General features: G+C 44.5%; 1 protein-coding gene and 1 long non-coding RNA gene across 2 annotated transcripts in view; both read left to right on the forward strand.

Annotated features, from left to right (window-relative positions):
• Window positions 1-27,276, forward strand: part of LOC307225311 — a 323,071-nt gene that overhangs the window by 189,742 nt on the left and 106,053 nt on the right. The window lies entirely within an intron of this gene.
• Window positions 540-27,205, forward strand: LOC307225287 (uncharacterized protein). The gene is made up of 3 exons (XM_079993232.1): window positions 540-873; window positions 26,722-26,788; window positions 27,071-27,205. The coding sequence occupies exons 1-3, from the start codon at window positions 662-664 to the stop codon at window positions 27,104-27,106; spliced, it is 315 nt and encodes a 104-aa protein (XP_079849358.1). The 5' UTR covers window positions 540-661; the 3' UTR covers window positions 27,107-27,205.

The raw sequence follows: 27,276 nt of genomic DNA on the forward strand, positions 1-27,276 counted from the left end.
ATGGGAGCTGAATTCTCAAATGAGTTATTTTATGGAAAAAAATAAATACACACACAAAATATGTGTATTATATTGTATTGTATTGTATTGTATTGTATTGTATTGTTGTTATGTTATGTTATGTTATGTTATGTTATGTTATGTTATGTTATATTTTATATTATATTATATTATTATAGTCTTTTTCTTATGATTTTAGCTGTGTTTTGGTCTTTTATCTGTAAGCCGCCAGACGTGCCAGACGTGCCCAAACAACTACATAATACACCATACTCGGGAGTAGACCCACTGAAACCCGTAGGAAGCCGCTCCGTTCATTTCTGGAGCCTAACCCTACTCTTTCCACATTCCCCGAGACGAGGCGATACGAGGAAGGGGGAAAACAACCCACCCTCCTTCTTTTGAAAAATAAATAATCCCCAAAGCGAAGCAGGCCTCAGGCCTGGCAACTAGGCCTCTCCCCCCCCACCTCACACCCCGCGCCGTCTCCTAGCAACCGGCCCTCGGCGGCGCTGATTGGCCGGCGCGGCTCCCGCCGCCATTTTCAAACGGCTTTTTTTTTTTTTGTGGCGAGGCGGCCGGGCGGCCCTCCTCCCTCAGCCGCCGCCATTAACCATTCTCGTCCCGGGCTTCGGCGGAGGTGAGTCTGGTCTCGCCCGGCATGGAGAGCGGCCCCTTGGCTGAGAAGCCCCCTCTGAGGAGGAAGGGGAGGCGGCGGCGGCAGCAGCAAGCGGCGAGGCCCGGCGCCGCCGCCGCCGCGGGGGGAGCGCCTGTGAGGAGAAGCGACGGAGGCGCGCCCCTCCTCGAGACCCCCGGAGGGGCCCGGCAGGCCGCCCTCTCCTCCTCCGCCTCCTCCTCCGCTTCCTGCGGGCGGTAAGTGCCCCCTCCCACCCCCGCCCCCCTGGGTCCTGAGGGTGAGGGGCGGGTGACAAATAAATTCACGGGAATAATAATCTGGGGGGGCTGGCGGTATGAGGTGCTGGGGGTGCTGACCCCCTCCCCAATATTATTCCCTTCAAAAAGGGGGGGGGGCGTAAGAGCCTTCAGCCCCCTCCCCGTCACAGGGACGATCCGATTGCATCATCACCACCAATATTGATTACTATTGTACTCTTGGACCCCAGGCCCAGTTTTCTCCCTGAAAAGGGGAGGGGGGTGGTCTGAGATAAAGCTGAGAACCTGCAGAGGGGTCCCCCCCTCCCCCAAGGCACACCTGTTAAAGGGATGGGTCCAGTACAATCTGATTCGCATTGCTTGTATGGAAGACAATCATACTCAGCTACGAGTGATCGCCAAAGAAGAAGATTACCATTATTATTATTATTATTAGTTTTATTGATGCCCAGCCCCAGCTTTCTACCTGAAAAGGGGATGGAGGGGGTCTGAGATAAAGCTGAGAACCTGCAGAGGGGTCACCCATCCCCCACGACACACCTGGTAAAGGGATGGGTCCAGTACAATCTTTTTTGCATTGCTGTATGCCATTATTATTATTATTATTAGTCGTAGTATTAGTGTTATTGATGCCTAGCCCCAGTTTTCTACCTGAAAAGGGCATGGAGGGGGGGGTCTGAGATAAAGCTGAGAACCTGCAGAGGGGTTCCCCCCTCCCCCAAGGCACACCTGTTAAGGGGATGAGTCCAGTACAATCTCATTCGCATTGCTGTATGAAAGACAATCTTACTCAGCTAGGAGTGATCGCCAAAGAAGATTACCATTATTATTATTATTATTATTATTATTATTAGTGTTATTGATGCCCAGCCCCAGTTTTCTTCCTGAAAAGGGGAGGGGGTGGTGGTCTGAGATAAAGCTGAGAACCTGCAGAGGGGTCCCCCTTCCCCCACGACACACCTGGTAAAGGGATGGGTCCAGTACAATTTATTCTCATTGCTGTATGGAAGACAATCATACTCAGCTACGAGTGATCGCCAAAGAAGAAGATTACCATTATTATTATTATTATTATTATTATTATTAGTGTTATTGATGCCCAGCCCCAGCTTTCTACCTGAAAAGGGAATGGAGGGAGTCTGAGATAAAGCTGAGAACCTGCAGAGGGGTCACCCATCCTCCACGACACACCTGGAAAAGGGATGAGTCCAGTACAATCTCATTCGCATTGCTGTATGCCATTATTATTATTATTAGTTGTAGTATTAGTGTTATTGATGCCCAGCCCCAGCTTTCTACCTGAAAAGGGGATAGAGGGGGGTCTGAGATAAAGCTGAGAACCTGCAGAGGGGTCCCCCCTCCCCCACGGCACACCTGGTAAAGGGACGGGTCCAGTACAATCTTTTTCGCATTGCTGTATGCCATTATTACTATTATTATTACTCGTAGTATTAGTGTTATTGATGCCTAGCCCCAGTTTTCTACCTGAAAAGGGCATGGGGGGGGGGTCTGAGATAAAGCTGAGAACCTGCAGAGGGGTCCCCCTTCCCCCACGGCGCACCTGTTAAAGGGATGAGTCCAGTACAATTTATTCTCATTGCTGTATGGAAGACAATCTTACTCAGCTATGTAAAGGTAAAGGTACCCCTGCCCGTACGGGCCAGTCTTGACAGACTCTGGGGTTGTGCGCCCATCTCACTTAAGAGGCCAGGGGCCAGCGCTGTCCGGAGACACTTCCGGGTCACGTGGCCAGCGTGACATCGCTGCTCTGGCCAGAGCCAGAGCCGCACACGGAAACGCCGTTTACCTTCCCGCTGGTAAGCGGTCCCTATTTATCTACTTGCACCCGGAGGTGCTTTCGAACTGCTAGGTTGGCAGGCGCTGGGACCGAGCAGCGGGAGCGCACCCCGCCGCAGGGATTCGAACCGCCGACCTTTCGATCGGCAAGCCCTAGGCGCTGAGGCTTTAACCCACAGCGCCACCTGCGTCCCCTACTCAGCTATGAGTGATCGCCAAAGAAGATTACCATTATTATTATTAGTAGTAGTAGTAGCAGTAGTAGTATGTGTTATTGATGCCCAGACTCAGCTTTCTACCTGAAAAGGGGACGGAGAGGGTCTGACATGAAGCGTGAGAACCTGCAGGTTCCCCCCACCTGTTAAAGGGATGAGCCCCCGTTTGTATTATATCCTTGTATCGTCATGAGTTGAGTGCAAACTATTCGTATTGTATTGTTGTATCGTTATTATCTCTCACACACACACACACCCCTGCCCTCATCTAAAAGGATTTCGAGCCGCCACTGCACTCAAATAAAAGAAAATGAATGGCGGGTGAAGAAGCAGAGCAAATGCGACAGTCCCCTATTGCACCACCCATAGCAGTATGGCAAAAATCCTAAAATCAGAGTGACGTAGCCAGCCAGCTCTTTTGTATATTTCATCCGGATCTTTGAAATGGGCACTTGATATGTGATGTGTGTGGTTTAAAAAAAACAATGACACAGCAGGCATCCGTAAGAACACAAGAGCGCTGCTGGATTACAGCAGAAATCCATCTCATTCTGCATCCTGTCACCCACAAAAGCCAGCCAAATCTGTCCCGTCCCACCCCTGGGAAGGTCAGAAAGAGGGCATAAACTCAATAGTATTGCTCCCCGGCAACTGGCAAAACTGCATGTTTTAGATTAATGCCCAAGGGACCTTTCCCTATGACACAGAAGCTGTTTATGCAGTGTGTTCAGGGTGCAAGTCTTTTCCCTTCCCCTCAAGATGTGTGCCCAGTGAGGGGTAGTTAATGCCGCAGAAGACAGAATCGGGATGCAAGATGACCGTAACAGATTGCAGAACTGTGCCCAAGCTAACAAGATGAATTTCAATAGGGACAAATGTAAGGCTCTACACTTAAGCAGGAAGAAGCAGCTGCACAAATATAAGATAAGGGACACCTGGCTTACCAGTACTATTGTTGTTACTTCTATTAATTTAATTCATATACCACCCTTTATCAAAAGATCAGGGTGGTGTACAACATTAGAAACATATTACACAATATCAATGATAAAATCATAATAAAAAACTGACAAACTGGAACGTGTCCAGAGGAGGGCAACCAAAATGGTCAAAGGCCTGGAAACGATGCCTTATGAGGAACGGCTAAGGGAGCTGGGCATGTTTAGCCTGGAGAAGAGGAGGTTAAGGGGTGATATGATAGCCCTGTTCAAATATATAAAAGGATGTCACATAGAGGAGGGAGAAAGGTTGTTTTCTGCTGCTCCAGAGAAGCGGACACAGAGCAATGGATCCAAACTACAAGAAAGAAGATTCCACCTAAACATTAGGAAGAACTTCCTGACAGAAAGAGCTGCCAAGGAGTGTGGTGGAGTCTCCTTCTTTGGAGGTCTTTAAGCAGAGGCTTGACAGCCATATGTCAGGAGTGCTCTGATGGTGTTTCCTGCTTGGCAGGGGGTTGGACTCGATGGCCCTTGTGGTCTCTTCCAACTCTATGATTCTATGAAATAATAATAACAAGAGTCCTATCCCCAACACTTTTGCAGGCCATAGATTTTTTAATAACCATAGGCCTGGGTAAAGAAGAATGCTTTTGCCTGGTGTCTAAAGACATGTAATGATGCACCAGCCGAGCCTCTCTGGGGAGAGCATTCCACAGATGGTGAGCCATCACAGAAAAGACCTGTTTTCTTGTTGCCACCCTCTGAACCTCTCTGGGAGAGGGGACATAGAGAAGGGCCTCAGATGACTATTGCAGGGTCTGGGTCAGTTTGTATGGGGAGAGGCGGTCCTTAAGGTATTGAGGTCCTGAGCTGTGTAAGTACAGTGGTACCTCAGGTTAAGTACTTAATTCGTTCTGGAGGTCCGAACTTAACCTGAAACTGTTCTTAACCTGAAGCACCACTTTAGCTAATGGGGCCTCCTGCTGCTGCCGCGCCGCCAGAGCACAATTTCTATTCTCATCCTGAAGCAAAGTTCTTAACCCAAGGTAATATTTTCCTTTCTCCTTTCTTGTCATCTGAAGACATTGGTTTGAGTTGCCGCCGGAGCACGATTTCTGTTCTCATCCTGAAGCAAATTTCTTAACCTGAAGCACTATTTCTGGGTTAGCAAAGTCTGTAACCTGAAGCGTATGTAACCCGAGGTACCACTGTACCATGGAAGGGTTAGCGAAGTCTGTAACCTGAAGCGTGTGTGTAGGTACCACTGTAAATTTATATGTGAAAAGGATCTGGGGATCTTAGTGGACCATAAGCTTAATGTGAGTCAACAGGGTCATGCAGCATCACAAAAAGTGAATGCTATTCTAGGCTGCATCGACAGAAGTACACTGTCCAGATCAAGGGAAGTCATAGAACCACTCTATTCTGCCTTGGTCAGACCACACTTGGAATACTGTGTCCAGTTCTGGGTGCCGCAATTTAAGAAGGATATTGACAAGCTGGAATGTGTGCAGAGGAGGGCGATCAAGATGATCAAGGGTCTGGAAACCAAGCCGCATGTGGAAGAGTTGGGTGTATTAGCCTGAAAAAGAAGAGTCAGAGGTGACATGAGAGCCATCTTCAGATTATCTGAAGGGCTGTCACGTGGAAGATGGAGTGAAGTTGTTTTCAGCTGCTCCAGAGTGTAGAACTCAAACCAATGGATTCAGATGACAAGAAAGGATATTCTGACAACCATCAGGAAGACCTTTCTGACAGTAAGAGCTGTTTGACAGTGGAACGGACTACCATGGAAGGCTGTGGACTCTCTTTTCTTGAAGGTTTTTAAATGGAGGTTGGTTAGCCTTCCGTCAGGGATTGCAGAGGGTTGGATTAGATAACCTTTGGGGGTCTCTTCCATCTCTGCAATTCTGTGATTCTATCAATGACCCCGGCAAGCGTCACTCACATTCCATTCAAAACAGTTCATTATTCATGTTTTGGATTTATATACTGCTTTTCTTCCCAGGTAGTTTTCAAGTTTAGCACTAAAATGGCTGCATTATATAAAATGAAGTTTGGCATATTTCTCTCATGCTAACTGGGAACTGATAGAATTTGCGCTTGCTGCCCTGGGCTCCTTCTCTTGTCAGTTTAGGGAAGCTAGTTGTGTGGAACGATGCATGGGATACGTTTTTCTTGTAGACCTGATATTATGTCTAAATCCAACCTTAGGTCTGGTCTACCTATGCAGCAGAATGAGGTGGCAGAATCATGATAGGATAAAATAGACTGTGTAATTGCAGATGAGGAGTAATCAAGTAACAAGCAAACACACTAGCACACTAAGGAGAAAAGTTCTAACCCAGCCTTCTCCCTGCTGTTGTGCTAGTTGTCTGCTAGTGGGGTGGAGTTTTTTTTTATTTTTAAAACCAGGTCACATTCAAAATCTGACAACCTCCCCCTCCCCACAGCCTAAAGTTGTGCAGTACATTCTACCACTACTAACCTTGACCTCATAATGTTGCAACGTGCAGATGAAGCCTTCAACATGCAACATTTCTTTTATTGCTAGATGGCCTTCTACTAGCCTTTTATTGTAACTCCAATTAAAATTCAGCAGCCAGCAACATACTTTTACTTATTTCAAGTAGGTCAAGTTTTCTTGAGGCATACAAGGACAAACAGGGTTGTTTTCAAGCATTTCTGCCCTGGCCAAGATTTCTCCCTTTGCACAGTACTTTATACCAATAGCTGGCTTAATGGAGGGTAAAAATTGAATTGATAGAGTAGGTCTCCATTATTGGAGCCAGTGATGGCTATGACATCCTCTCTCTTGAATTCTTATGTACCTTTTCAGAGGTACTGGGAAATTTTAAATCATTTACATTAATTGGAAAGTGAGGAGAGCAGATGCTCTCTAGGAGTTTAAGTGCAATGCAGGCTTCCCCTTAAATACAGAATGTGTGAGAGACAGGTGGAGATTCAGGTGCTGCCTCTAAGGTGAAGGAAGGTGCCCTCACTCCTGCCATTCCTGTTGAACGATTCCATGATGTAATAATAAAGGTTAGCTGCCACTTATGCCAGGGTATTCTCAACTTCACATAATATTTGGCCCCAATCAAATAGGCAGCCAGTTGACCAGCATCCCAGCCCTACTTTGCGGATGGAGTGCCAATTGGCAGTATTGAAACATTTGTCATTTTTAAAAGGTAGGTCAAAGCTGGTACAGTGGTGCCCCGCAAGACGAATGCCTCGCAAGATGAAAAACCCACTAGACGAAAGGGTTTTCCGTTTTTCGAGGCGCTTCGCAAGACGAATTTCCCTATAGGCTTGCTTCGCAAGACGAAAACGTCTTGCAAGTTTTTTCCCTTTCCCCCCCTTTTTCTAAGCCGCTAATAGCCGCTAAGCTGCTAATAGCGCTAATCCACTAAGACGCTAATAGGGATGCTTCGCAAGACGAAAAAACCGCTAGACGAAGAGACTGGCGGAACGGATTATTTTCGTCTTGCGAGGCACCACTGTATAAAGTTATTTTACACCAATTCTGTATTAGCATTTACGGGTTGCAGTGCTTGTGTCCTCTTTGTGTAAGCTAGGTGAACATTAAAACCACTCATCCATTTTATAGCAGAACTATTCTAGGGTGAGAGAAAGTGACAAAACAGGTTTACCATTCTGCCAGCCACTTTTGGAGCAATCCTATACAAGTTTACTAATGGCAGAATGTTTAAAGGTGGCTCACATATGTGTACCACATGTGCTTTACTTTCCAAATATACGGTACTGGGATTTTGAGTATCAGTCTGTGGAACCCTCAAAAACATGCATGCTTGAGTCTTACCCATTTTTCTGAATCCCAGGTTTAAAGTGAGTCAATATTAAGTTTAAAATGAGGCTGGTTAGTTGGTTGTTGAAACATTGTAAGATGAAGCACTGTTCCAATAGCATATGGAAAAGAGTTGCCAGTGTCCAATCACTGCCCAGAACTCCACAATACAAATTTTATCATAATACAGTGGTACCTTGGGTTAAGTATTTAATTTGTTCCAGAGGTCCGTTCTTAACCTGAAACTGTTCTTAACCTGAAGCACCACTTTAGCTAATGGGGCCTCCTTCTGTTGCCGCGCTGCCGGAGCATGATTTCTGTTCTCATCCTGAAGCAAAGTTCTTAACCTGAGGTACTATTTATGGGTTAGCAGAGTCTGTAACCTGAAGCGTCTGTAACCCGAGGTACCACTGTATTTCAGAGAGATTCAAACCAGTTGTAGGCCGCTTTGGAAATACACTTTGGGTATATGCTAAGAAATCAGCCCATCCCTTCAATTGCATTTTGAAATATCCAACTTTCTTCTTCTTCTTCTTCTTCTTCTTCTTCTTCTTCTTCTTCTTCTTCTGTTTATCCCAACTGAATGTCTGTTCTAATGATGCAGAGATGTTTTTTATACACTCAGGCTCTCACATTGGGGCACTCCTTACAACCTCAAGCTCAAGGGCACAAAACTCCTTACAGAAATTAACAAGGCAAGGCAGGGTGAGTGGGTGCAATCCTTCCCTTAAGGACATTTCATGCAACACAATATGAGGCATGCTTAGTTGGAAGTATATGTCCCATGGTATTCATTGGGGATTAGTCCCAGGAGCCTTAATTAGGGTGTAAAATTACAAAATATAGCTCTATTTAGCCCCTAAGTGCTCTGGATGATTGTTTCAGCAGAACTGATTTTGTTTTTATAGTCTGGACTTCCTTAGCTATTCAGTCTCTCCTACCTAATGTAAGGTGTATGGTGTGAAAATGACTTTCAACAGGAAAGCATGGGGTGCAAGTTGTTCTTTTTAGACCTAGGAAGTGAGGCCTGACAAGCAGGCCTATGTGTTATAGGCTTAGATTTAACTAATCCTTGATATGTCTGTAAATACAGTTCTTGAAACACGTAACAGTGCCAGCCTAGCTGTAGAGTGTTGACTGTAAGTCAGCTCCTGTCCACTAGATGCCAGTAGATGATAGTGATAATTATAGAGACTAGGCGCTGTAAAAATTAGCTGTAATGTTAGCAGCCCCTGCCTGCAGTTTGCAGTGTAAACTAGGTAAGGCAGACATGGTTTGGGAAGGCTGGATGCAGAACAAAGCAGAATTGGGTGCTGAACTCCTAAAAGATGGGGAACTTGGGCCTCTTAAAAGGTTGTAGGATTCCCACACCTGTCACCCCTTACTATTCACCATGCTTCCTAGGAACGAGGGAGTCCAGCAACACCTTGAGGGCCACAGGTTTTCCACCTCTTGGCTAGTAAAAAGCAAAGGAGAGAAAATATACTAAAAACCACAAATTATTACAAGGAAAGTACTGTATTTTTTGCTCTATAAGACGCACCGGACCACAAGACGCACCTAGTTTTTGGAGGAGGAAAACAATATTCTACCTGAATATTCTGAATCCCAGAAGCCAGAACAGCAAGAGGGATCACTGCGCAGTGAAAGCAGCAATCCCTCTTGTTCTGGCTTCTGGGATAGCTGTGCAGCCTGCATTCGCTCCATAAGACGCACACACATTTCCCCTTACTTTTTAGGAGGGAAAAAGTGAGTATTGTAGAGCAAAAAATACGGTATGTCTTCTGATAGTAAGACTCCTGGGTACCTGTGGCCTGAACCACCAAGAACTATGCTTCTTCCTTTAAAGTGTTGACAGCATTTCCCAGAAATGCAAGCTGTGATCTGAATGTCAAAGATTAGATGAGGGAAATACACTCAGATCACTCACCGAAAATATTACTATTAACAAACAGGTATTCACACATGTTTGTGGATTTCAAAGGGAAATTCTGCTCTTTCCCCAGCTAGCTGTAGTAGTATTGGGTGACCATCTGCCCTAGGTTCTTTAGCTGAGATTCTTGCATGACTGGATAACCCTCAGGATCCCTTCCAACTCTACAGTTCCATGATTCTAACTGAGTACAACATAACTATATATTGGGTTTGGTGTTTCTTGGTATTCTTGAGGTTGAATGCTTCCCCCCACACAATAAAAAATGATCCCTTCACTTTGGTTTTGGCCTGTAGTGTGATAGAGTGTCCTACCTCCTTTCTTGCTTTTTAAAGAAATTAAGTTCTGGGTGTGAGCTTTCCCTCCAGGTCTCAAGAGAACATGTACAGATGAGAGAGAAAAGTAAATAGATTGGGAAAAGGCTGCAACTCAGAGGCAAAGTACATACTTTGCTTATAAAAAGTGCCAGGTTCAATCTCTGGGTAGGACAGAGAGCTAGCTACCAATCCATGTAGACAGCACTGAGCTAGATGCACCAAAGTAGACTCTGAATCTATACTATAGCAGATATTTTCCTTTCAGTTTCTCCTACCTTTTTACTCTATGGTTCATAGCACAGTATAACAATGAAACACAGGAATGGGTTGATTGGTGGTGGGAGCCAGGAGTAGAAAGTGAAAGGAAAAGCTTTGTCAGCGTGATTTGCAAGCCATCCAGAACAAGTGAAATTAACAAGGCTTCCCCCTTATGGCTATGGCTGATGATGCAAGTGGGGAACGAAGAGCAAGCTCCATGCTTTCCAGGAAGCCATGTGGACTTCATGAATACAAATGATGATCCCAAACAATGCATCAGATTTTACTGTTGGTGCTGATTTTGTAATGTTCCCCATCAGGGAATTCCACCCCCCTTGCCCCAAAAGCTTGTCATTGCTTGAAAAGCCAACTATCCATTGCTTGGGGGCACACTATACAGTGGTACCTCAGGTTACAGACACTTCAGGTTACAGACTCTGCTAACCCAGAAATAGTACCTCACGTTAAGAACTTTGCTTCAGGATGAGAACAGAAATCGCACGGCAGCGGCAGGCCCCATTAGCTAAAGTGGTACCTCAGGTTAAGAACAGTTTCAGGTTCTGGACCTCCTTTTCAGGTTCTGGACCTCCAGAACAAATTAAGTTCTTAACCAGAAGTACCACTGTATTTGGTTCTATCTTGGTCTGAAAGGATGTGTTTTGTTGTTGCTGTTTCTTTCCCCCTCTTATCAGAAAAGGCCCCATCTTTTTAGTTACTGGCATTAGAATTAATCGCTTAAACATATCATTTTATATTGCACATGTTTTCCCAGTTCTTAAAGAGAATGCCACTAAAGCTGATTATAGCATGTATCTTAACATGCTGTATATGCATGAGCACAAGGTGGCGCAAATAATGCTGCTTTTGTATTTTGACCAACTTGGTCCTAGAATGGAGCTGCTTTTGGACAGTGTTATGGAAAACAGCATATTTTGTTCTGTATGGAAAGTCTTTCAGTTTTCAGTAGCTAGAACAATGTGAGTGTTTGCAAAGGTTGTTCTGTGTTTGGCTGTACAATATTTTTTCTTCCTGACCACAGGCCATTTCCCTTGTGAATAGAAAAGTGTGCATTCTTCCCTCCCCAGCTTCTTCCCTATAGTAAAAGTTTCTTGACATGTTATTTGGAAGCATTCTTGAAGCTTCAACCTAAGCTACACCAAACAGGTTGTGTTGCAGCAATAGTTCTGCATCTGTTTCAGAACAGAAAAGTTTTTATAGTGCAATCTTATGTATGGTTAAAGGGACGCGGGTGGCGCTGTGGGTTAAACTACAGAGCCTAGGACTTGCCAATCTGAAGGTCGGCGGTTCGAATCCCCACGATGGGGTGAGCTCCCGTTGCTCGGTCCCAGCTCCTGCCAACCTAGCAGTTCGAAAGCATGTCAAAGTGCAAGTAGATAAATAGGTACCACTCCGGCGGGAAGGTAAATGGCGTTTCCGTGCGCTACTCTGGTTCGCCAGAAGCGGCTTAGTCATGCTGGCCATATGACCCAGAAGCTGTACGCTGGCTCCCTCGGCCAATAAAGCGAGATCAGCGCCGCAACCCCAGAGTTGGTCACGACTGGAGTTAACGGTCAGGGGTTCTTATGTGGAAATGAATCCCACTGTGTTGAGTGGTGATTATTCTCTGATAGTATGTTTGGGTTTCAGCCACAGAATACTTAGAATCATAGAATCATAGAATAGAATCATAGAGTTGGAAGAGACCACAAGGGCCATCGAGTCCAACCCCCTGCCAAGCAGGAAACACCATCAGAGCACTCCTGACATATGGTTGTCAAGCCTCTGCTTAAAGACCTCCAAAGAAGGAGACTCCACCACACTCCTTGGCAGCAAATTCCACTGTCAAACAGCTCTTACTGTCAGGAAGTTCTTCCTAATGTTTAGGTGGAATCTTCTTTCTTGTAGTTTGGAACCATTGCTCCGTGTCCGCTTCTCTGGAGCAGCAGAAAACAACCTTTCTCCCTCCTCTATGTGACATCCTTTTATATATTTGAACATGGCTATCATATCACCCCTTAACCTCCTCTTCTCCAGGCTAAACATGCCCAGCTCCCTTAGCCGTTCCTCAAAAGGCATCGTTTCCAGGCCTTTGACCATTTTGGTTGCCCTCCTCTGGACACGTTCCAGTTTGTCAGTGTCCTTCTTGAACTGTGGTGCCCAGAACTGGACACAGTACTCCAGGTGAGGTCTGACCAGAGCAGAATACAGTGGCACTATTACTTCCCTTGATCTAGATGCAATACTCCTATTGATGCAGCCCAGAATTGCATTAGCTTTTTTAGCTGCCGCGTCACACTGTTGGCTCATGTCAAGTTTGTGGTCAACCAAGACTCCTAGATCCTTTTCACATGTACTGCTCTCAAGCCAGGTGTCACCCATCTTGTATTTGTGCCTCTCATTTTTTTTGCCCAAGTGCAATACTTTACATTTCTCCCTATTAAAATTCATCTTGTTTGTTTTGCCCAGTTCTCTAATCTGTCAAGGTCGTTTTGAAGTGTGATCCTGTCCTCTGGGGTGTTAGCCACCCCTCCCAGTTTGGTGTCATCTGCAAATTTGATCAGGATGCCCTTGAGTCCATCATCCAAGTCGTTGATAAAGATGTTGAATAAGACCGGGCCCAAGACAGAACCCTGTGGCACCCCACTAGTCACTCTTCTCCAGGATGAAGAGGAACCATTGATGAGCACCCTTTGGGTTCGGTCAGTCAGCCAGTTACAAATCCACTGAGTGGTAGCATAGTCAAGACCGCATTTTACCAGCTTCTTTACAAGAATATCATCTTTTAATACTCTTGGATGCAGTTCATCTGGCCCTGGAGACTCTAATACATCTAAACTAGCCAAGTATTCTTGTACTATCTCCTTAGTTATTCTGGGCTGTGTTTCCTCTGCTGAATCATTGTTCACTCTTGAATTGTTCACTCTCACAACAATCTATTGTTGAGGACTGTTATTTTAGTAGACTTGCAGGTAACATGAAAACAGTGAATTGTGCAGATGGTTATGCTGTGGTTGTGTTTAACTGGATTGTGTTGGCTGAATAAACCTGGGGCTATGGTGGAAGGTGGGAAGCACCCTGCACTCTTAATGCATTGGAAAGCTGCAAGCTATTTTCTGTAATGTGTTCAGATGGAAACAAATGCTCTTCTTCTCTTCACAGTAAGCTGTGGTCTCTTCCAACTCTATGATTCTATTATTCTTCTAATCCCAAAGTGTTTAGAAGACACTTTGCACATCAACAGAACTCAGGATACTTCAGTCAATAGAGTTTCAATTTCATTGTTCTGTGTGGGACAATGACAATAAAGGTATCGTATATCTAAGGGTCATGGGTTTGAGCCCCAGGTTGGGCAAAAGATTCCTATATTTCAGGGGGCTGGACTAGATGACCCTTGCAGTCCCTTCCGATTCTACAATTCTATGGTTCCAAGTGCATGGATAACAGCTCCTTCACAACTGACTTAATAAGCAGCGTTCTTGCACACTACGGAATGTAGGTTCATCTTGTCCTTGATCCGAACACAGTGTAGAAACAGGGATTACTATTAGAATCACAGAATCATAGAGTTGGAAGAGACCACAAGGGCCATCGAGTCCAACCCCCTGCCAAGCAGGAAACACCATCAGAGCACTCCTGACATATGGTTGTCAAGCCTCTGCTTAAAGACCTCCAAAGAAGGAGACTCCACCACACTCCTTGGCAGCAAATTCCACTGTCAAACAGCTCTTACTGTCAGGAAGTTCTTCCTAATGTTTAGGTGGAATCTTCTTTCTTGTAGTTTGGAACCATTGCTCCATGTCCGCTTCTCTGGAGCAGCAGAAAACAACCTTTCTCCCTCCTCTATGTGACATCCTTTTATATATTTGAACATGGCTATCATATCACCCCTTAACCTCCTCTTCTCCAGGCTAAACATGCCCAGCTCCCTTAGCCGTTCCTCATAAGGCTTCGTTTCCAGGCCTTTGACCATTTTGGTTGCCCTCCTCTGGACACGTTCCAGTTTGTCAGTGTCCTTCTTGAACTGTGGTGCCCAGAACTGGACACAGTACTCCAGGTGAGGTCTGACCAGAGCAGAATACAGTGGCACTATTACTTCCTTGGGAAGGGCACAGTACCATCATCTTGGTGTTTACATGAAAATGCAATCTGGCTGCTTGGTCAGAGAATAACACATCTCTTTGTGTAGATTAACTCAAAACCGGAGGTCTGCTTTTCCCATTTGTTTTGTCTTTAATTAATAAAATGCACACACAAACTTTTTTGCTTATGGCCATGCCAAAAGGCCACCATAATTCATAAATGGATACAATGTGACACCCAATGTATATGTGAATATGAAAGGGAATATGCTATAACTTTGATTTGAAACACTGTTGACCTGCATGTTGTTCTCTCACCCCGCCCCCCCCCCCAACAACATAACTTCTTGGATATACATCTAATATACTACATATCAAATAGTAAATCAAACCTTTCTGAATGTGCACAGTTACACCTGTACAACTATCCTTTCACCAGAGATTTTGATGTGGCATCAAAAAGGAAATGAAGGAAGAGACTAAAATAGTCAGAGTTATGCAAGTTCAGAAACTACCCTTTTCTCTCACAGAAGGAAATTAGCAAGCTGGCTATGGTGAAAGGGTGTCTATGCCTCAAATCAGCTCTTAAAATGTTAACGGGGAGAGGCTGTGGTAATGAAGCAGGATGGGTGGGACAATGGGATGTGGTTGCTAGCTTTTCAGTCATCTCATCTAGTTATGTGTTTTACAAGCAGGGTGATATGCAGGAATTAGCAGGAGGAGCTATGCATGGCAAAGTGGCCTACATTATCACTTGCTAGGTGCTCCACAGTAAGCTGCATCTAAAGGCTTGCTTATTTATTTAGCAGAGAATTCACACCCTGCATTTCCTCATTTGGGTCTCCCAAAGTGGCCTGCAGTTGAGACAGGAACTGGAATAAGGGAAGACTATTACCAGCTCTTCATGCTATTCAATTTCAAAATGAGCTACTGGAGATGAGGCACAGAACTTCCTCATCTTCGGTTTTGGCTGATCCCTTTCAAACTTTTATCTTCAAACAGACAAATTTAGTGTCTCTTGCCACACTAGATCTTACAGCTCTGTTGTCCCAGGCATTTTAATTTTCTTATTACCATAAGTTGCAGTTTAACATTAAAGCCTCTTCATGGTCCTAATACAGTTGTTTGGTAAAAAGGAAAAATTATTTCTGACTCAACCTGTCAATGGCTGAGGAGGGTATCTGCACAAAGGCCAACGGCAAAATGCTAGGTATGAGAAAAGACTGTTGGGTAAGGGGAGAAACTAGGTGCTGAACATTTGGCTTTTTTACTGTTCCATTAAAAAAGATGGCTTGTTTGAAATTTGATAGCCAATTCAGCACACCTGTTTACTGATGCTGTATTGTTTTTAATATTTGGTTGGAAGCCACCCAGAGTGGCTGGGGAAACCCAGCCAGATGGATGGGGTATAAATAATAAATTATTATTATTACTTGACCACAAATCCTTGTGCAGACCAAAAGTTGTGGGCTTTGTGTCTCTAGCAATTTGCAAACTACCTGGTTGTTGGTTAAGAAGAGAGGGTGGAGACATACAGTAGACACAGATATGGCTGTTCTTTTATAAGCACTGTGAACCTTCAAAATGAAAGATCCATGAACATAGCTTGGCCACCCCCACACAATGGTTTTTGGGTTTTTTTAAGGTTTGCTAAATGATATAGGCATTACTCCTAGCAGACCCAGCCCAGTTGTGTTCACCCCCCAAGCTGCCTGTCTCTGCTGCCTCAGCCTTTTCCTGGAAGACTCATTTGCTCTTGTAGCTCCCACTTATCTCTGCTAAATACCTAGTATTTGTCTTGCTCCTGCTTTTCTCCTCTGTCCCACTCAGATCTGAATACTTGTGAAATTATTTCTCTTCTCTGACCCGAAAGTTTATTTCTTAGCTATTCCAATATGCCAGTAAATGGTAAAAAGAGGTAAAGGACCCCTGAATGGTTAAGACCAGTCCAAGGCGACTATGGGGTGCTTTAAAGGCTCGACCAGCTTCTATTTGCCCTCTTTCTTTCAGGCCTGTACATTCTGCAAACAAGATATATTTTAGGCTCATGTGCTTGAACTCATTGTCTACAGATCATCATCTGAGGCTTTTCCTTCATGTGCCCCCTCCTCAAGAGGTCTGGACAGTGGAAACATGAGAAAATACATTTTCTGCGGTGGCTCCCCATTTATGGACTGCTCTCCCCATAGAGGCTCGCCTCCTGCCTTCATTACATATCTTTATGTGTTATATGAAAGTGTTTCTCTGTAACTAGGCCCTTTAGCTGATTAAAAGTTCTATGGCCTTTTAAATGTGTTTGGGGGGCTGCTATTGATGTTTTTAAATTATTGTGTATTTTGTGTTCTCATTCTGCATTTTTATGTTGTAAATCACCCTGTGATCTTCAGGGTGGTACTACTACTACTAATTCATTAATTTGCTCTCTGTTTCCAAGCTCTCAGTCTCCCCCTCTCTCCCACCTGCTTGCCCTGAGCACAAGCTCTTTCTATTTCTCTGTGGGGCTTTTCCCAGTAAAACACAACTGCTTCCCCACAACTGCCTCCTTTTAAGTACCGTATGTAAACTGGTTGTGACTATCCTTTTGATGGTCAGCTTCCATCTCATCACTCCATATGAGTGAACACTCCATAACTTTTCAGTGTCTAGAAAGGATTGCAATATGTTCCTACCAACAGTGGACAAAGTTTAGCCTATTATGTATGGATTTATTTCCCAAAGATAAAAATATGGAAACTTGTTTACTGTACAGAATACAGTTGATCTCTTTGCATCCATCCCCTATATAGTGGTACCTCGGGTTAAGAACTTAATTCATTCAGGTTAAGAACGGACCTCCAGAAACTGTTCTTAACCTGAATCACCACTTTAGCTAATGGGGCCGCTGCGCCGCTGCCGCGCGATTTCTGTTCTCATCCTGAAGCAAAGTTCTTACCCTGAGGTACTATTTCTGGGTTAGCGAAATCTGTAACCTGAAGCGTCTGTAACCCGAGCTACCACTGTATATTCCCGTAACTAAACGTATAACTGAAATCTTGCTGCTATTCATTGCAAACACTGCTTGAAACTAAAGGAATACTTGTCTTATAAACAAGGTGATCATCTAAAATAAGTAGCTAACGGAAAACAGTGTCTTAATCATGGGAAATGTGTTTTGTGACAAATCTCATGCCACGACTTCTGCTGATCCTAGTTGGGCATAATTTCCCACAAGAACTTAAAATGTCTCTTGAACTCCCCCCTCCCACCCCCACCCCACAACTGGCAATTCTTTTGAGCTGGCATAATCTGCGAGTGGGGTTTTTGCTCATGGATTTGGCCCAGTGCCTTTATTTGATCTTTGCTCTTCGTCTGTGGGAGCACTTGAAATAGGTAGGAAAAAATGTGCATCAAGTTCAGCCTTAGAATTGGCCTCTTGCCTGCTCACTGGAAACATGCTATTAGTCTGGAATTCTATTCTAGTCTATTAAGTAAGCTGGAAAGCTTACTTAAAAAGGAGGCAGAGCAAATCCCGAGGGGCTGGTGGGTGGCAGCAAGGAATCGTGGGCCGTGCCACGGTCCACGTGGAAACAACGTGGTGTGCGTCTTTCTACAGGAATGAGTACAGCACAATCTGCCCTTTCCCATCAACGCTGTTGTTTGCTGTTCTGCTTTGGAATTAGAGTTCACTTTTATCCTTGAGCATTGGCCATATATAAATCCCATTTATTGCTGAGGCTGTAACTGCTGCTTAGTGCTAGGTCTTGGGTTTTGATGGTCCTAACTGTCTACCTTCATTTTTCAGTTGTGTGCCCAGGCTTGCTTGCTTTTTTTTTTTTTTTTTTTTTTAAGAATAGGAGGCAAGAGATAACATGTCCTAACTGATAAGCCAGCACCAACAGAGTGTGGTGGACTTGGATCTGTGAAGTCTTGTGGTGTGTTCTGCTGTTGACTCACTAGATAGATGCCTTTGATTCCGTTGCAGTTTCTCTGCTTGCTTCCCTGTTTGTAATGGGGATAACTGGGAGCAGAGCCAGGAGTGTTTTTGGACTCTTGGAGATTTGATGCAGGCTACAAAGTATCTGATATTTCTCCCAAACTTGGTTTGTTTTCCTATCTGGTTTAGAGGTATCACTGTGAGGGGTATTCAGCACAATCCTACTCAGAGTAATCCTACTGAAGTTAATGGACATGACAAACTTGTTTTATTTATTTAAATCGGTCTACTCAGAGTAGGATGCAGTTAGATACAGCTGCATGGATTTGCATGTCTGCTACCCATTCCAAAACTTGTACAGGAGGATTTCCCAAGTATTTTATTTTTTTGGGGGGGGCTGTTGGCACTGCCCTCATGCCACAATATATATAATATAAAATAATAATAATAACAACAATATTATTTATACCTCACCCATCTGGCTGGGTTTCGCTAGCCACTCTGGGCAGTTTCCAACTGAATATTAAAAAGAATACAGCATCAGACATTAAAAACTTCCCTAAACAGGGCTGCCTTCAGTTGTCTTTTAAAAGTAAAATAGTTGTTTATTGCCTTGACATCTGCTGGGAGGGCGTTCCACAGGGCAGGCGCCACTACCGAGAAGGCCCTCTGCCTGGTTCCCTGTAACCTCGCAGCGAGGGAACCACCAGAAGGCCCTCGGCACTGGACCTCAGCGTCCGGGCTGGACGATGCGGGTGGAGACACTTCTTCAGGTATACAGGACCGAGGCCATTTAGGGCTTTAAAGGTCATCACCAACACTTTGAATTGTGCTCGGAAACGTAGGCATATGCATGTACCACACAGCTACTCATGTGCTCCACTTACTAAAGGTAAAGGTACCCCTGCCCGTACGGGCCAGTCTTGACAGACTCTGGGGTTGTGCGCCCATCTCACTTAAGAGGCCAGGGGCCAGCACTGTCCGGAGACACTTCCGGGTCACGTGGCCAGCGTGACATCGCTGCTCTGGCGAGCCAGAGCCGTACACGGAAATGCCGTTTACCTTCCCGCCGGTAAGCGGTCCCTATTTATCTACTTGCACCCGGGGGTGCTTTCGAACTGCTAGGTTGGCAGGCGCTGGGACCGAGCAGCGGGAGCGCACCCCGCCGCAGGGATTCGAACCGCCGACCTTTCGATCGGCAAGCCCTAGGCGCTGAGGCTTTAACCCACAGCGCCACCTGCGTCCCTTGCTCCACTTACTACTCATACCCATATTCAAACCAATTAGGTTTGAATAAAGCTGCCTTCGACTCAAATAGAAAGGTCCTTTGAAGTCTAATTTCAGTGCATGGGGTGGGTGCAGGTGGGAGACAGGATGGGACCAGGGAAGTCCTCTGTGGATGTACTCAGAATTAAGTCTTGCAGAGGTCACGCCGTCATAACACTTTGCCCAGAATATCTTTTGAGTACATTTTGTGGTTTGAAATAGTATGCTGGACTCTGGCACTGTGAGAACCTTAAGCCACTGAAGCAGACACCCCCAAGGAAGTGCCTGCTTACAGTTGTTTGAGCAGGACTGTAATATTGTGGCTCTTCAAATAAAGCCATAAGGTGTAGGCTTTCCTACCTGTAGGTAGCTCATATTCTACCCAGAGATTCAAATGAGTGACTCTTTGCAAGCTTGGAATGTTGTCCAGAGTTAATTTCCTTTGCAGAGTAGCTTGGCCCGAACCTATTACAGGTTGCTAGGCAGTTGACTTGGACCAGAAGTCCCATGGGAGGAAAATCCGGAGAGAACATGAAAGGAAGGTCCTTTGCCAATATAGGAAGTCTGCTGTTGGGAGATAGTGGAGGAGTTAAATGGTGAATTCGGGGTTGATGCATGCATGCTGCCATGATGATGTGGGAAGCATGCCAGATCACCACTGCCCATCATATAAATTACTTGTGGATAATGACACTTCGTTAATATTCTCTGATTAGCTCAGCTGTGTTGCTTCACCTTTTCAAGCTGGACAAAGAAGTTGAGGGCAAATGTTCTTAGAAGTCTGTCCCACTGCGCCATGGGACTTGTTCAAAAGCTGGCGTGTTTATGATTACAGCCATTGTTTTTGCTATTTAAAAGGAGGTGGGGGAGCACATGCACAATATTGCTGAAACCTGTCTGAGGTGTCTAAAGCCACTTTCCCCAGAAACCCCAAAGGAAATAAAAAGATCAAAGTAGTGGCTGCTGTAGACTGTCTGAAAAGTACAAGAAGTCCTGAAATCAACAGTAGCAGTCTGTGTCCGATCCACTTGGTTTCAGTGGTCAGATATTGTTTTGCACACAGACCCACCCACCAATTGCTATTTAAACTTTTCTACCCAGTTGTGCCACTTTTATGGTTTTGCTGCATTAGAAGCAGCCACTAGAATTGCTAATTGATTCAGAGTTGCAGATTGCGTGGCGAGTTCCTGCCCCCCACCAGGGTAAATAAAGACACGAGACACCATAATTTAAGGTTAATTGGGTGAATTAGGCCACAACTTTATTGAATTCAGGAATGAGAGGCATTGGCTTAGGCATTGGTCCTAACGACTATCCGGCTCCAGCCCATTTGCTGGAGACACGGGGAAGGGAATAACCTTATATCGGGGGAGTCTCCTGCCGAGGCACGTCGACTAGGAGCTCCCCCGGGTCACCGCTCTGGGGCGTGCCTTTGGCCCTCACCTCCATAGGCTTCGGACAGGGCCACGTCCCCTGGAGTCCTTTAACGGACCACCCTTCGCTCGCTGGGGGGAGGTGATGGCGTTCTTCCCCCCCCACACATCCTCTTAACCCCTTCTTACCAATGCCTACCGCCAATGCCGAGAAGTTGTGACGAGTTGCTACGACGTAGGCGAAAAACCAAAAGACCAGAAATCGCCAATTGGGAAAAATTCCTACCATGCCCCTTGCGGCGACAGACTGAAGTCCATAGCAAAGTCAAAGACCTACCTAAGCCTAGTTAAAGGGAGGGAGGGTGGGAAAACGTGGGGGCGAGCCGGCGAAAAGAGGGCGAGTCCCCTCCGCGCCGGCCCTAAATAGGGCAGGCCGGAAGTGGCTTTGCCAAATAGTGGCTCAGCCAGAGTGTTTTCGGAGTTGCTTCTCTCGGAGGGTAGAATTTCCCCTTAGATTTGAGATTTCTACCTTTCCCACTCCTAAGGATTTAAGAATTTTAACATCATGTTTACTGTATGTGAAAAGCTGTATACAGTATATATATTTTAAGAAACAACAAAAGTAGGGTAACAGTATAAGCTGTGTGCAGTGGGGTTTACTTTTTAGTAAACATGTAGAATTGTGGCTTTAAAAGATGTAAACTAGATACAAATACAGTGCGCTGAAAGAACTTGCTTTCCAACCTAGGAGTTAAAAATGCATACTCGGTTTCTGCCTTGTTTACAACTGTTAGTTAGAGGGTGCTGAAGGTTATTTCCTTGTTGTAATTGTAAATTGTCATTAGCATAATCTAGCTGCCCGAAAATGGATTATTTAATATGCATTTAATATCACTGAATAGAGCTGTGCGCCAGTGTTTTAAAACTGGAAAAACAAAGCTGGTTAGAAGCCAAAGAGGAAGGAAATAGAGAATTGCTACCCAATTTATTTTGGACATTGAAGGGTGTTTTAAAGTTAACAGGACTACTAGATTAAACTCTCTGGACAAACCCTCAAACAGAACAGCTACCAAAGTTTGGTAGAATATGCTGATGGAATCTTTTGAGACTTGCAGTAATTTAGGTGACTTGGAGGAGAAGAAGCTGGACTGGAAGATATACTGCTACCTAAGGGGAGTATCTATGTCTCTCGTCTAATAGTGTTATGTATCCGGACTGTAATGTTCAGGCTGAACGGACCAGTGTGTGTTGCTCAAGCAAGGAATGAAGAAGAAAACTTAGTTCTGTTGAATTATAAGGCATTCATATTTAGTTTTTAGTAACATGCAGATTTATTAAAATTGATCCATCTGTTTTAAAGGCAGATGACTGAAGCATAACTAAAAATGTTTTGAATACCTGACAGCTCTGCTATTATTATTTTTACATCAGCATCTTTTGGGACCTTCAAAGGGTCCTCTTATCTATATTTTGGGAAGAATCCAAGCTTATTGTTCTGTTTGATGTTCCCAGCATGCTTCCTCCACAACAATAGATTGATAAGATATGCATATAGTGGGGATGGGTAGCAGGCTTTCCTTTGAGTTAAGCAGGCAGAACAGGAAACCTACCACAAGGGTCCAGTATATTTGGCTGAAGGGAAACACTCTTGTTTTTCCTTCTTCAGTTTACCTCCCTTGGTGCAGATTAATTCTGGAAGGAGAGAGGGTGGGGAAGGTTAAGCAAACAAGCTGAGCTTCCAGCCAGGCAGCCAAAAGGAACTTGCTGTCAAAGCATCTTTGGAGAGGCAAAGCAGAAATTAGAAAAAGAACCAGATGGCATAAACATTGAGATATGCTGGCCAGACTCCTGGCTGCTTGCAAAGCAAAGGCACCATCCAATCTCAACAGGAGAATATCCTGTTCTGTTCTATCCAAGTGGATGGCGTGCACTGCTGCTCCATGACGGATTTGCCAATGACAGGATTCAGTTTGCTGCGTTACCCTACCTACCCATGGTCTGCTGGATGAGACCAAATGTGGATAAGGGAGACCTCATACCACTGCACTTGTGCAAGTTGTGACTATGGAGCAAGACACCCACAATTTATTAACATATTTATATTTATTTCAACAGCTTGTCTACCACTTAATCACAGTTGTCTCTAAGTGATGTACAGGAGGCTAAAGATGAGTTAAAACAATAAAATCAGATCCCAATTAAAAGCTTGCTGGATTAAAGAAGTCTTCAGTAAGTGCCAGAAGTTCAACAGGGAAGGGGGCCTCTCTTACTTCAATTGGATGTGAGTTCCATAAAATTGGGCCCACAATGGCTCTTGCTTGGAAATAATAATAATAATAATAATAAAATATTTATATCCCGCCCTCCCCAGCCGAAGCCGGGCTCAGAGCAGCTAACAACAGTAAAATAATACAGCATTCTAAAATCAATTCATTACAAAATCAGTTCAAATCAAATTAATGGCAACCATTGGGCTAGAGTTCTGTGAAGAATTACCAAAGGAGGGGGTCAGGCTGTTCCTTGGCCAAAGGCCTGGTGGAACAGCTCTGTCTTGCAGGCTCTGTGGAAAGATGTCAAGTCCCGCAGGGCCCATGTCTCTTGTGACAGAGCATTCCACCAGATCGGAGTCACAGCCGAAAAAGCCCTGGCTCTGGTTGAGGCCAGCGTAACCTCTCTGTGGCCCGGGACCTCCAAGATGTTTTTGTTTGAAGACCGTAAGGTCCTCCATGGGACATACCAGGAGAGGCGGTCCCGTAGGTACGAGGGTCCTAGGCCGTATAGGGCTTTAAAGGTTAAAACCAGCACCTTAAACCTGATCCTGTACTCGACCGGGGGCCAGTGCATCTGTACATCTGAGCCATAGGGGACCACTAACAGTGACTCCCCTGAAGACAGCTGGGATTGAGCACAGAATATAAGGGATCAGGTGTTCCATGAGGTGTCCTGGACCCAAGTTGGTTAAGAACCTTGGAAAGACACTTGGAAAGTAGTAGGGCTTCCTAGGGATGACCTAGACCTGGTATGTGTTTTGTATGCAAAATGTCCCAGCTGGTAGAGATCTCTGTGGAACCCTGGAGAGCTGCTACTAATCAATGTAAACAGTATTGAGCTAGGCGGAGCAATAACTCAGAAAGTTGCCTTGTATTATGTTCCTAGGGATGAAAACCTGTCTCACCTCCAAATTGGGGAGAGGCTGGGATGATGGTAACTGCAAATTATGGCTGGCTGAATAGTGTATTCCAGGACGGTCTTAAGAACAACTCGTCTGTGCAATTGAGAGAAGAAGAAGAAGAAGAAGAAGAAGAAGAAGAAGAAGAAGAAGAAGAAGAAGAATTTATTTATACCCCGCCCATCTGGCTGAGTTTCCCCAGCCACTCTGGGCAGCTTCCAATCAAGTGTTAAAACAGTACAGCGTTAAATATTAAAAACTTCCCTGAACGGGGCTGCCTTCAGATGTCTTTTAAAGATAGGATAGCTGCTTATTTCCTTCACATATGAAGGGAGGGTGTTCCACAGGGTGGGTGCCACTACCGAGAAGGCCCTCTGTCTGGTTCCCTGTAACTTCACTTCTCGCAATGAGGGAACCGCCAGAAGGCCCTCGGCGCTGGATCTCAGTATCCGGGCTGAACGATGGGGGTGGAGACGCTCCTTCAGGTATACAGGATGGAGGTGTAAAAGTTATCCAGTTCCTCCACACCAGTTTGGAGGTTGGTGACTCCAACAATTTTTCTGTGCGTGGGGGGGGGGGGAGTGAGCAACTGACGAATTAGCATATTGATATAGACAAATGGAGAGGCTCAGAAGCTTCCTGTCAAATCCCAGAGTGATTGCAGCTATTTGCTGGAGGAAGTCGTGCCATTGTTCAGTCTTCCTCAAGTAAATATTTAAGAGTTTCTAGTATGCTCAAATGGCTTGTCAAATAGCACCAAAGAGCTCTGAGCATCAGTAAATACAAAGGAACAGAACAATGCCCTGGCCCTCTGAATTCTACCCAGCAGAAGTAGCAAGAGGAGCCAGGTTCAGTAACTAGCATCTTACTGGCCATGGTGGCTAGAGCAAATATTTTCTTCTGCATTGTAGCAGCAACATCAATGTACATGCTAAATGGTAGATGTTTTTGTCTTCTCAGAATCGTCTCCACATCCCCCACAGATCTCCCATCTATGACTTCTCTTCCCAGTTTTAAAAGATTGTACCTGCACAGGTTCCTGCATGTCTCCTGTGTAAATGATGTAGAACAGGCATGTGTTTCAGATTGATTCAGCAGAGCACTGATTGAAGTTATACAGTTTACAGCATTTATAGGACTTCCACCCACCCAAATACTATGATGTAAACGGAAGCACAGAGTGGAAACATTATAGCCTGCTAGTTGTTGGAGCATCATGTAATAAAAAATCCATTATTTGATCAAATTAGGTGTTGTCATTATATAAAACTACTCTTCTGAGATATTAAAAATCTGAGTTTTGGATAAAAGCTACGGAGTCCAAAATAAATGAAAAGGTCTGTGCCTCAAGCTTATTAGACAGTGAAACTTGGAAGTGAATGTATTTGCTTAAGTTTGTTCTAGTCCTGGAGAATGATTTAACACCCTTAAAAGGTGTATGTCACACAACTGTGGTATTGTATGAAATACTCCCTGGCACTGTTCCATTCTCTGTAAGGCTGATTTGGCCACTGAAATACTGAGACAACATTGCAGTTGGAATATTTGTCAGAAACATATGGCTTCTTCAGAACCTGCAATTTCCATGGAAATCACTGACATATGGCAGATGTTCAGAAGCACAGAAAGAATAACAATATTTATTTATTTTACTTTGTACCTTTATGAAAATTCAGGTAGTGATCGTGCAAAGAAATAAGTGATTTTCCATTCTCTTGCACTGGAAAGCCAGAAACAGCTGTTCTGTTCTGATGAGAGCAAGCATGCAGAGACCTGAGCAGAGTCAGATCTAATTTTGGAAACTAAGCACTGGTGCTGAGATGGAAGTTGTTAGGAATGGAGTGTTCCCTTCTCAGTTCTTGACCTGGAATTACTTGTGAGGGCATTTTAGTGGGCTGCAGTTTCATGATATTATTATTATTTATTAAAATTTGTATACCATCCTTTATCTGAAGATCACAGGGCATTTCACAACATAAACATTCAAAATGAGAACACAGAATACACAATGAAACAAAAACAAACCAGTAACCTCCTTCCCACAAAATGCCATAGAATGTCAATTAGCCAAAGGCTTGGTTATAGAGAAACATTTATGTAACTTACCAGCCAGTTACCTATCTCCCCTTCTTGAGTGGGTGGTCAAGGACCAGATCCAGGTGTACTTGGAGGGAACTCACTTTATAGATTCATTTCAACCAGGTTTTAGGTCCGGTTTTGGAACAGAAACTGCTTTGGTCACCCTGTATGATGACATATGATGACACCTGTTGGGAAAGAGACAGAGAAAATGTGTCCCTGTTAATTCTCCTCAACCTCTCACTGGCTTTGTATACCATCAGTCATGGTATCCTTCTAGAGTGGCTGTCCGACTTAGGGGTGGGTGGCCCCACTTTGCAGTGGTTCCTGTCCTACTTGGATGGTCTTTTCCAGAGGGTGGTGCTTGGGGAGCCATCAGTGTGGAGTTTCCCAGGCTTCAATTTTATTCCCCATGCTGCTTAATTAACATCTACATGAAACTGCTGAGTGGGATCATTTAGAGTTTTGGAGTAGGTTGTCAGAATATGCTGATGACACATAACTCTGCTTAAAAGATCTCTGCCTTGCATGGGGTCAAGGCACGCTGGCACACGCACACATGTGTATGTATATCTTGTGCTAAATGTTCTTGATAGCAAAGCAGCCTGGAACTCTGTAAGAGCTTCAGGGTTTTCCTTGTAACTGCTGTCATAAACAAGAAAACATTTTCTGTCCACAGGTACTCTCTGCGGCGAGGAAGCTCATTCACATTTCTAACTCCTGGGCCACATTGGGATTTTACCCTGGTGAGTAAAGCAAACAGCGTATTAATTCACAATTGGAATAATGAACAAAGAAACAGTTCATGTTCTTCCTCTCTCAACTAAAAGTTTGTTCTGTGCCCAGACAGACAGCTACAGTTTTTTACTTTCTATATGCTGCTGCTGGTTAAACCAGCTTTGCTAGCTCTCAGATGGTAGTCAGTGTACCTGATCTGCCTTGTGAGACTTACATGATGTGCAGCAGCGTATTTCCATGTGCTAGAACAACGTCTGCCATTAATTTCTTCTTTTTGCATACTGTAACAGAATAATTTGACCAGCTATGGATTGAGTAGAATTTAAACAAGACCTGCTGAAGTCAATGTGACATATACAGCACCCACAGTCAGGAACTGATTTCCAAAAAAATCATCCAGTAAAAAGATATTTCCCGTCTCAAAATGTGTGTGCCCATTGTGTGTTGATTTCCTTACATGTAGAAGCTACTTCCACTCCTGCGGCTCAGAAAAGCA

This window comes from Podarcis cretensis (genome assembly GCF_951804945.1).
Source record: "Podarcis cretensis genome assembly, chromosome: 10".
NCBI lineage: Eukaryota > Metazoa > Chordata > Lepidosauria > Squamata > Lacertidae > Podarcis > Podarcis cretensis.

What these genes read in the sequence shown, in the direction of transcription:
- LOC307225287 (XM_079993232.1), top strand. Translation starts at nt 662, where the DNA reads ATGGAGAGCGGCCCCTTGGCTGAGAAGCCCCCTCTGAGGAGGAAGGGG. An exon ending in TCCTCCGCTTCCTGCGGGCG is followed by an intron (nt 874 to 26,721) that starts GTAAGTGCCCCC and finishes TTCTGTCCACAG; the next exon opens with GTACTCTCTGCGGCGAGGAA. An exon ending in CACATTGGGATTTTACCCTG is followed by an intron (nt 26,789 to 27,070) that starts GTGAGTAAAGCA and finishes ATACTGTAACAG; the next exon opens with AATAATTTGACCAGCTATGG.